The sequence below is a fragment of the Piliocolobus tephrosceles genome, chromosome 2, assembly GCF_002776525.5.
Source record: "Piliocolobus tephrosceles isolate RC106 chromosome 2, ASM277652v3, whole genome shotgun sequence".
Taxonomy (NCBI): Eukaryota; Metazoa; Chordata; class Mammalia; order Primates; family Cercopithecidae; genus Piliocolobus; species Piliocolobus tephrosceles.
The window spans coordinates 13,479,186-13,490,956 of NC_045435.1; the positions used below are offsets into that span (position 1 = coordinate 13,479,186).

Genomic DNA, 11,771 nt, shown 5'->3' on the forward strand with positions numbered 1-11,771 from the left:
CTTTTCTTTTCTTTCCCAAGTCTCACTCTGTTGCCCAGGCTGGAGTGCAGTGCCACAATCTCAGCTCACTGCAAGCTCCACCTCACCGTTTCAAGTGATTCTCATGCCTCAGCCTCCTGAGTAGCTGGAATTACAAGGGTGCACCACCATGCCCTGCTAATTTTTGTATTTTTGATGGGGTTTCACCATGTTGGTCAGGCTGGTTTCAAACTCATGACGTTAGGTGATCTGCCTGCCTCAGCTTACCCAAGTGCTGGGATTATAGGCTTGAGCCCCCATGCCTGGCCTAGAGAGTTTTTCATCATAGCAGCTCAGTTTTATGTATTCCCTCCATAATATGCCTCAAGAAAATGTCTTTCCCACTTGTGTCTCTCAAGCGTCTTGCCCACCCCCAGCAGAGCGCTCTTGTTACTTGACATTTGCTAACATGTCAGAGAAGACGCGGATGTTGGGGAAGCATTCTATGTTGTTCTGGTACAAATTCAGTCTTAGGCAGGTGTTGTATCCCTGGGTCTCAGGAGTGTGGAATTCACTCTTTCTCTTCACTGACTCTCATCAGTAGGGGAGATGTCCAGTGATCAGGACTCAAGATGTTTTCCTGCTCCTTCTCCATGACTGATAGCTTTTCTGTTTGTTTTTCCTAATCTGTAGTTGCAATGAGTCCTCATATGTGTCCTAATGACAAGGTTTGCTGCCTTTCTCCTGGCTTGAAAACTTTGTTGTGTAGAGAAGACCGAGAAGGGTCTATGTGGGGCTTTGTGGCTTCCCTGTAACTGGTACTGCTTTCAGGACCGTTATTAAGAGAGAGGCTTTCTCGGGTCTCTTTCCTCGCATTGTTTTCTCTTGAGTGCACAGTAAGGTCTGTGGAGAAGACCTTGTAACTGGTACTGCTTTCAGGACCATATTAAGAGAGAGGCTTTCTCGGGTCTCTTTCCTCGCATTCTGTTTTCTCTTGAGTGCACAGTAAGGTCTGTGGAGAAGAGCCTGTGAAAGAGTATGAATTGTCTTTGTGTCTGCAGTTTCTAGGGCTTCTAAGCTCTTACATCAGCCCCCACATGGAGTTTAGCAATTAGTTTAAATCTTTACCTAAATTATTTTTAGCAAATTGCATGGCATCTCCTATCTGCTCTGGGTTAGAAAGTGTTCTCATTCTGGCTCTCCTTGGAAACACCTGTCTTTCTTTAGGTTTTTGGTTAGTTTGTTGCTCTGTGACCTCAGCTCTTTGATAGTTCCAAGAAAAGTCGTGATTATGCAGATAATTTGGCTTTTGTTGTTGTCAGGGTAGGGGTAGTGCTCCTTCCAATTTTCTACAGCCTAAGTAGAGCAGGGAATCTTGCCATAGTGACCTTATAAATAATACTTCTGTGAACATCCTAAAACATACCTCCTTCTACCTTTATGTGATTAATTCTATGGAAGAAAATTTTAGAATTAGGTTATCTCTATCAAAGGTTATGCAAATATATAATTATTAGAGGTTCAATTACATTCTTTTCCAAAAATTTTTTATCAATTAATATTTCTACCAACAGAATGAGAAAGTATATGCTTTAGTTTTTTTTTCCAATCTGATAGTTCAAAAAATAAATTTTGTAGGTTTGACTATTAATATTATTTCCCTAATTTCTATTGAACTTGAATATCCTCCCATATGTTCATTAGCTATTTATATATTCTATTTATTTTATTGAATTGTCTTTTTCTTTTTTAATAGTTCATTATTTGAGCCACTAACACTTTGAGCATTATAAATTGTTAGCATTAATCTGATATCTCTGCTTTAAGAAAAAAATTACATTTTATTTGTGTTTATTTGTAACCTAAAATGGGTGAGGTAAGGTGGCTCACACCTATAATCCCAGAACTTTAGGAGGCTGAGGCGGGCAGATTCCAAAGAGCTAGAGCCCAAGAGTTTAAGACCAGCCTTGGCAACATGGTGAAACCCTAACTTCACAAAAAATACAAAACTTAGCCAAGCCTGATGGCGTGCGCTGGTAGTCCCAGCTACTCAGGAGGCTGAGGTGGGAGGATGGCTTGAGCCCAATAAGTTGACACAGCAGAGAACCATGATCTTTACCACTGCACTCCAGCCTGGATGACAGAGTGACAGCATATCTCAAAAAAAAAAAAAAAAAAAAAAGTGTTTACTGCATTAATACAAATTTTTAAATTTTTATGTAATTAGGACGTACAAATGCAGATTTATTACATGCATGTATTGTGATATATTGTGTAGTGGTGAAATCTGGGCTTTTGGTGTACACATCACCCAAATAGTGAACATGATACCCAGTTGGTAATTTTTCAACGCCTGCCCTCCTGCCACTCTCCCATCTTTCGTAGTCTCTTTTTACTACATTTGTTTGTTTGTTTTTGAGATAGGGTCTCTCTCTGTCATCCAGGCTGGAGTGCAGTGGTGCAATCATGGCTCACTGTAACCTAGACCTTCTGGGCTCAAGCAATCTTCCCGCCTCAGCCTCCCAAGTAGCTAGGACAGCAGCCGCATGCCACCATGCCTTGCTAATTTCTATGTTTTGCAGAGACAGAGTCTTCCTATGTTGCTCAGGTCAGTTTTCAAACTCCTCGCCTCAAGTGATCCTCCTGCCTCGGCCTCCCAGTGCTGGTATTACAGGCATGAGCCACTGTGCCTAGCCTTTTTTACTAAATTTCTAAGGACAAATTTTACAAAAATGATTTCCCTTTTTCTAACATAAATTAATACAATGCCTAGCTGTGTTCTGCATATGAAGGATTTTTTTTTTTTAAGTTATAAATGGGGTGAGGATTAAATTAGGATAAAACTAAATCCACAATGATTTGGTCAAAGGAAAAAAATCCTGAAAAGACAATGAAAATGAGTTACATTGTATCTAAAAAAATTACTTTAATAAGTAATTAATCATTTCATGGATAATTTGTAAGTGATCTACTTTGTAATTAATATTTAATGTTTCATTTTAACTTCTATACATTTGCCTGTTCATTTTAGTTTGAGTTTAATATCCTGTGTTAAATTTACTTATTTCAAGATAAATGTTTAGGTGATAGAAATTCCAATTACCCTGGTTTGAGCATTACACATTGTATGCATTTATCAAATGACATATGTACCCCAAAATATGTACAATTATGATATATCAATTAAAAATTACTTATTTCACAATGATTACGTATACACATTCTTTTTTTTTTTTTTTTTTTTTGGAGACAGAGTCTCACTCTTTTTCCCAGGCTGGAGTGCAGTGACGTGATTTCAGCTCACTGCAACCTCTGCCTCCTGAGTTCAAGCGATTCTCCTGAATCAAGCCTCCCGAGTAGCTGGGACTACAGGTACACACCACCATGCTCGGCTAATTTTGTGTATTTTTTTTTCAGTAGAGATGCTTCACCATGTCGCCCAGGCTGGTCTCGAACTCCTGAGCTCAGGCAATTCCAAAGTACTAGGATTACAGGCATGTGCCACTGCACCTGGCCTATCTATTTTTTTCTTCTGGGTGGGAATTACAGGATTATAATGGAAAACTTTGTGACATTATATGTGGCTAAGTGGAAGAACATCTTGTCAAAGGAAAATGATTTTCCTTATTCACATTTACCCTTTCAAGGGCTCCATGTGGTATTTGGGCTTTGCTATATGTTACATTATATTACATGAGGAAGACTTCATTCAGATTATGAACTAATATTTTTAGGAATCCAACTACTCTGGAAACATATTAATTCAACAAATATCTATCGAGTGACTGCTGGGGAAACAAAGCAATGATAGAGACATATACCTCCTAGAGCTTGCGCTTTAGTGGGATAGACACTTAACCTAGTAATGAAGAAGGAGAATGTGGAGGATTATGACAAGAGAGTCACCAAACAAGGGTTCCCATTCTGATTTCAAAACTAACTGCTGATGTCAGTGTATTTCTCTAGTATCAAACTATCCAACTCTCCTATATATATAGATCATATTCATCCTTTGGAGTGATGATGGCAACTGTACCCAGATTTTCCCTCAATGATTACAGAGAATTTGTTGAACTTTCAAATGTGTACTTTGAAATATGATCACTTTGAGAGCATTGGTGAGTGTGCAAGGGAGAAGGAAGAGCTGTTAAAGAGCCAACAGGGAAAATCCATGATAATCCTTAACACCACATTCCAGAATTCTCTTCTAGGAAGAACAGGAAGATGGGACTCCATTTGCGTGTTTCTTACCTGCATTGAAAAAAATTTTTTTTATTGTTTTGTTTTGCCTAGATTATATAGATCATTGAGAAAGGGAACGAAATGTTTAGTATTACACAAGATAGTTTTGAATATTATCCAGACTGTATTAATAATAATTCCTCCTGGTGCACTTTAGGAGTGCATTGATATTTCTGTTTCATTCTTTCAAATAGATAATGGATCCAGTGCTGAGGGTTGGCATATAAATGTGACCTTGAATATTCGTCCATCCATGGGCACTGGTGTTATGCTTGCGTTGGTTTCTAGTAACAACACAGTGCCCTTTGCTGTGTCCTTGGTGGACTCCACCTCTGAAAAATCACAGGTAACTTAACTCTAAACCTATATGAGCCTTGTTTTTCTTTTCATTTTTTAAAATGAATATATAGCAGTACTTACCTCAAAGGACTATTTCGAAGATTAAATAAAGTAACTTATGTCAAGTGATTTGGCAGTATTTACCTCAAAGGACAATTTTGAAGATTAAATAACGTAACTTATGTAAAGTATTTGGCACAATCTCCAGCACATCATTAAGGACTCAAAAAAATGTCTATTATTGTTACTTTTTTTGCTGGCTTGTTTCCAAGGTCTGAACGAAGAAGTAAGGGGAGGGAGGATTGAAAAACCTACTGCATCTATAGGTAAGATTAGGCAGACTCTCACAGAGGCTGCTAGGAATCATCCGAGTGCATAGAGATCCACCCTTATTAAGAATCCTTTAAGCATCGTGGGAATTAGTCTGTACTGTCAACATAGAAGTGAGTCTAATTACAGTGCACTGTCAGATATTCAGTGCTTAATTATAATGTTTTGTTCTTTCTTACACTCTTAATCTTTTCTCCCAAGAGCAAGTTAGGAAAAAGGAGAGAAAGTTAAAACTGGTCCACTTGGCTTCTTACTGGCAACTCTTATTTGAAATTAGGAGGAAGAACACAAAAAAACCTTAGATGAAAGGAAATATGAGGGTTATCAGAAGATCTGTATTATTCAGACTTCTATTAGAGGATAATTGCTCTGTCTATGTGTCATCCACAGTGGATTCCAACAAGTTACAGCAAGAAGCTGATGTTTATGCCAAGGCTGGCTTGGTTGCTTTCAATAGATTTTAGGAAGAGACCTATGGTTGAATAATGTCAATTGTAGTAAAACAGGTTATGCTGTTTGCAACTTAACGTATGATTCAGGGAGGAGGATGGGAAGTTTCTGGTGGTTAACCATAAGTAACCTAAAAATATCCTGATGAGATTTTTTTGTTTTAATCTCCTGTCTTTAAGGAGCTTTCTACATTTGGATTTCAGGGTTTTTTTTATTTGCTAGTTTGTTTTTCTTTGTAAACAAAATTGAATTCCTATCTTCAACACTACATTCGTGCAGTGGAGGAGGTTAACGCATGCCATGTCTTTGATATTTATTTTATCCTTTGAGTGTTTGCCTCCATGATTCTTTCTTTGTATGTCAGATTTCCTTCATAAGGTCTATGTGCAGTATTTCATAACTATATTCCAGATACCATTGATCTTTCTGGAACATTTTCTTTATTGACCATCTCTTTTAATGAGTTTAAGGATATGGACATGTACAACACAATAACAGATTTCCTCAAGCAACCTGTATTTACAAAGTATAGTCTTTTCACTTCAAATAGGTATCTTGGATTCCTAAATAAACATTTCTGACTATGGTTTATCACTTTCCTGTATGCCATATCAGCTACATGAAGAGATCACTCTCAACACATTGAGTGATTTAGGCATAACGGCAGTTTGAAAAGTTCAGCAGAATGAACACAGTTTCTTTCTTGAGAATCTTCTGGTAAATGTTCTATAATATACTGTTGGCAATCTCTGGTTTTTCTTTCTCAGGGCCTGTTCACTTATTTTATCCCAAGTCTATAGGATTGCTTGTGTGGCACAAAGAAACCTGTTAGTCCTGCTGACATATGCTTACTAAAGCATATTAAATTTCCCAGGTGTTTTCTTCAACAAAGAGTGATTCGACTCCTTCCCTTTTCATATGTAAACTTGGAAATTAGGAAGGCTCATAAACAGAAAGATATTGCTTAAGACACTCCTGTAGGTTCCGGTTGTCTTACTGAATTTTCGGAAGCCAGTATATATTTACATGTTAGCTAAACTTAGAGTTTGTAAAACTAGTGTGTATTTTAAAATTTAGTCCTAATTATTATGTTAGTGTTATAATAATTAGTAATTTTTCACTTAAATTTAGAGACTCTATCATACATTTTCTTTCCTTATTGAAATTTAGTTTTTGACTTTCAAAAACTCAAAAGTCACTCTTAAGCAGCATTACTCTTACTCCTTGCTTATATTGAATCTTTGCTCTTCAGGATATTGTGTTATCTGTTGAAAATACTGTAATATATCGGATACAGGCCCTAAGTCTATGTTCCAATCAACGATCTCATCTGGAATTTAGAGTCAACAGAAACAATCTGGAGTTGTTGACACCACTTAAAATAGAAACCATCTCCCACGAAGAGCTACAAAGACAACTTGCCATCTTGGACAAAGCAATGACAGGAAAAGTGGCCACGTACCTGGGTGGCCTTCCAGGTACTTTTTCTTCAGTTTTAAAAAGTATATTTTAAATCAAATTGATAGTATTTTAAATACATAATTATACTAAAAAGGCATCAGAAGGGAACATAAAATCCAGTACTCATTATTCTTTATCTAGGGGCTAGTGCCAACAGTTTATTGGCATATTTTTGTTTTATTTAGTTTAAAAACGTTAAACTAAGGCTGATCAAGTTTTGCTGCTTTTGGCTATCCCAGCCAGAAAGGATATGTTATTTTATTTCATTGTCACAATACTCTTATAAGTTCAATATTTGTATTTATCCAATATTTATTCATCTATTATTAAGTTCATCTTATCATTTATCCAACTTTTTTTTTTTTTTTTTCTTATCTGGAGTCTCGCTCTGTCGCCCAGGCTGGAGTGCAGTGGCGCGATCTCAGCTCACTGCAAGCTCCGCCTCCCGGGTTCCCGCCATTCTCCTGCCTCAGCCTCCCGAGTAGCTGGGACTACAGGCGCCACCACCACGCCCGGCTAATTTTTTGTATTTTTAGTGTAGACGAGGTTTACCGTGTTAGCCAGGATGGTCTCCATCTGACGACCTTGTGATCCGTCCGCCTCCGCCTCCCAAAGTGCTGGGATTACAGGCATGAGCCACCGCACCCAGCCCCATTTTTCCAGCCTTTATTAAGACCCTGTGTCCCAGGTGCTCGCAACATAGTAATAAACAATCTAGTAGCAGAGGTAAACATTAAACAACTAATTAGGAAAACATCAAAATAATTAAAATTGTGATCACTTTTATGAGGGAAAAGTATGGGTTACTTTTAGAACCTGAAAAGTAAAAGACTTCTCACCTGGTCGTGGGGACCAGAAACAACTGGTCTGAATAATAGACTAAACTATAAATCTGATACTGAAAAGGTTAAATAAATTTAACCAGGTGTGGGAATGGGGATCAAGTTATTATGCAAGTAAAATATTCCATGTGTGGGCAGAGTGGAAAGGGATGACACGCTGGAGGAATCTGTAGGATATCAGTATGGTTAAAGCATACTGAGCAAGGGAGACAGTGGTATATAATGAGGCTGTGAACTGGGTGGTTGGATGGATTGTTTGTAGGCCGAGTTCAGGGTCATAAGTGTTATAATGAGAGACATGGAACTATTAAAAGTATAGCAATATTACAATTTTAAAAAGTCACTCTGCATGCTGGATGGAGATGGATAGGTGGGAGACAACAGTGGGTTTAATTGAGATGATCTGAGAGGCTATTCAGTAGTCCAGATGAGGAAGCAGTGACAATAGTTGCAGTATCTAAACTACCATCAACTGTTGCAAAACAAACAGTCTGGGCATTGTTCACAGTGCTTCAAATATATCCACTTGTTTAATTTTCAAAATAGTCCAGTGAAGTAAGTGCTATTGTTATCCCCATTTTACAGATGAGAAAACCGAGGAAGCTGCAGGACTAGGGTGATAGCAGTAAAGATGATGGACAGTGAATAGATTGGAGATATGTGTTAGAAACAAAATTAATAGGATTCAATGACTGAAAGACAAGTATAAGCGTGACTTTTAGGTATCTGGCATGAGCAGTTGTGTGGATGGAGATTCCATTTACCAAGATGGGGAAAATTGGAGGAAAAGCAGATTCATCTTTAACTGAATATTGGAAAATATGAAATTGGCACCAATATTTCACTTTAAATGGAAAAAAAGAGAAAGTTATTTAGAAGCATTTTCAGATGACATTTGCAATTTATTCTCATGGGGAGAATTCTGAGTTTGATGTCTGGATCTCTGATAACCTTCAATATATTGCTTAAACTGCTCAGGGTCTTGATTTCCCATACATGGAAATTGTATCTGGGGTTTTGGGAAATAGAAGTAAATAGGCTTTAAAAGCTATAGATAGATAGATAGATAGATAGATAGATAGATAGATAGATAGATAGGTAGGTAGATCAATAGAGGTAACATAGATAGATCAATAGAGGTAAGTAGCGAGCATGCCTAATTATTAGGGAGTGAAATTATAGTTTAAATGAATGAATTCTATATTGAAATCTACCTACTACCTTATCCACAAGTTAGTTGAATGCAATTTTAGGAAATCAAACCAACAAAGAGTTTAAAAGAAGCAGAATTATCAAAATTTCAGTGGTTTTGGGACTTTGGCAACAGCACTGAGGACTAACTTCAGGCAAAATATCTTGAGAGAAAGAGTGGGGAAAATTTGAGAGGAGCTAAATATTGAGATATTAAGAGTATAAACTGTGTGATGGGTAAATTATTAATTGCATGCCAAGTAGGCATGCTAAATTACATGTGAAGAATTAAAACCCAAGAGAAATGGATGATTTTGAGTAATGCGTTCCTCAAAAAATGAATGAATTTGAGTAATTTCTTTTCTCAAAAAAGGAAAAGTGGCAAAATCTATGATGTTTAGCCCAACTTGAAAGGGATTCTTAACAAATGCTATGAACTCGTAATAATGTGTGAACTTTATTCACTGTGATGGCAAGTTAGAAGTTGAAAATTTCAAGTTTTTTTTTTTGGCACGAGGTACTGAAGATGAAGAATAAGGGCTAAAGAATATCCATTGTGAGTTAAGATTAATGGAGAAGAGAAACCAACAAAGAGGAAGGAAATTGTTATTTTTAGGAACTCCAAATAGCACATGAAAGTGAATCCTCTATCATGACCTATTGCATGCTCAACAAAAAACTGTTCCTTTGGAAAAAATACAGAAATCTGCTTTTATTCCAACAAGAATAAAAGAGATATATTGATCGTGGCATTGAAAAGAGATTTCCAAGTAGCTATAATTTGGAGTTGAAAAAATGATTTAACAATGCTTAACATATTGCTTAAGTTTAAAGAGAAAATCATATGTTATTTGTATAATAAAAATAGAATATCACAAGAATATGCTTGTTTTACTCTCCCTCAAATGCGTTTAAGTTTAAATGGAACTAATTGTATTAATGAAATCCGAGGAACTCATGATGTGCTGAATTCACTGAAGTATAATAAGATGTATATCAGAGTCACTTAATGTATATTTTTGGAATAGAATTTCATTATTAACTTTTCCTTTAGGATTAGAATTTTGCTGGAAATAGGAAGTCTGAACGACTTCTCTCATTGGAAACAAACAAGATACTAAAAGTCTTGGACTAATAGTCTGATATTCTGCTTTTACAGATGTTCCATTCAGTGCCACACCAGTGAATGCCTTTTATAATGGCTGCATGGAAGTGAATATTAATGGTGTACAGTTGGATCTGGATGAAGCCATTTCTAAACATAATGATATTAGAGCTCACTCATGTCCATCAGTTTGGAAAAAGACAAAGAATTCTTAAGCCATCTTTTCTCTGCTGATAATACCTTTTCCCTGTGTGTAATTATACTTATGTTTCAACAACAGCTGAAGGGTTTTATTTACAATGTGCAGTCTTTGATTATTTTGTGGTTCTTCCCTGGGATTTTTAAAAGGTCCTTTGTCAAGGAAAAAAAATTCTGTTGTGATGTAAATCACAGTAAAGAAATTCTTACTTCTCTTGCTATCTAAGAATAGTGAAAAATAACAATTTTAAATTTGAATTTTTTCCTACAAATGACAGTTTCAATTTTTGTTCATAAAACTAAATTTTAATTTTATCATCATGAACTACTGTCTAAATACCTATTTTTTTTTTTTTCAGAAAGCAAGGAAGTAAGCTCAAACAAAAGTGCATGTAATTAAATACTATTGTTCATAGGCAGATAGTATTTTGTTTTTGTTTTGTTTTTTTCCTGATGAAGGTAGAAGAGATGGTAGTCTATTACATCTGAATGGAATGGAGGGTCCTAATGCCTTATTTCAAAACAATTCCTCAGGGGGACCAGCTTTGGCTTCATCTTTCTCTTGCGTGGCTTCACATTTAAACCAGTATCTTTATTGAATTAGAAAACAAGTGGAACAAATTTTCCTAAGAGCAGCACAGGAATCTTACTTCTTGGGAGCTGCAGTCTGTCAGGATGAGACATCAGATTAGGTTGGATACGTGGAGAAATCTGAAATGGGTACATTTCTTATATTTGGCTGTGTCGTCATACAAGGTCTACCTTACAAAAGATAGAATTCAGAGACGGACAGGAGAATGAACAAATGTGGGAGTTGGTAGTTTTCCTTGAATCCAACTTTTAATTACCAGAGTAAGTTGCCAAAATGTGATTGTTGAAGTACAAAAGGAACTATGAAAACCAGAACAAATTTTAACAAAAGGATAACCACAGAAGGATATAGTGAGTATTGTATCTTTGTAATCAAAGAAGGAGGTAAGATTGCCACGTGCCTGCTGGTACTGTGATACATTTCAAGTGGCAATTTTATCACATTTGAATCTACCATTCATAACCAGATGTACATCAGATGTTTCACTGACAGTTTTCAAAAATAAATTCTTTTCATTATATTTTATATCACATAATAAACTGGTGTATAATTTTAAAATGCACGTGAATATCTTTATTATATCAACTGTTTGAATAAAATATACAATTACGTAATAGACATTTAACTCTTCATACAACGAAGTAGTTCTTCAGTTAAAAGACAGATAAAGCTCAAATATTTGAATAATATTTATGATTGGGTGGTAGACTGGAACTCAGAAAGTGAAGAGAAGTAAAAGTAACATGTGTCTTTTGACACATCCCAGAAATTGTCTTGCTAGACAGAATTTTTCTCCCGATTGCCACCAGGTACTATGGGGGATGAATATCAGCAAGTGACTATTGATAATTACATTCATGTAAAAAAGCAAGGAAAAAGAAAAACAGAGAAGACATGAGAGAGGGAAAAAAAGAGTGAAAGAAAGGGGAAAATGAATTTCTTCTTGGGAGGAATTCCCTGCTTTTCACTTGCTTATGCCACATACAAGTCAGATATAGGGATCAATTCTACCTTTCACATCAGAAACCTTTCTGCACGCACTGATGCTCGTCGAGGCTCCAGA

At 36.3% G+C, this 11,771-nt stretch overlaps 1 protein-coding gene across 2 annotated transcripts in view; it reads left to right on the forward strand.

The window, feature by feature from the left end:
* PROS1 (protein S) overlaps positions 1-11,340 on the forward strand; it is a 100,860-nt gene extending 89,520 nt beyond the window's left edge. For both annotated transcript variants that reach the window (XM_023216050.3, XM_023216051.2), the window contains exons 13-15: positions 4,395-4,546; positions 6,572-6,797; positions 9,973-11,340. In XM_023216050.3, coding sequence (XP_023071818.2) covers positions 4,395-4,546; positions 6,572-6,797; positions 9,973-10,133 — 539 coding nt within the window. In that variant the 3' untranslated portion in view covers positions 10,134-11,340. The remainder of the gene's footprint in view (positions 1-4,394; positions 4,547-6,571; positions 6,798-9,972) is intronic.
* The last annotated feature ends 431 nt before the right edge of the window (positions 11,341-11,771 follow it).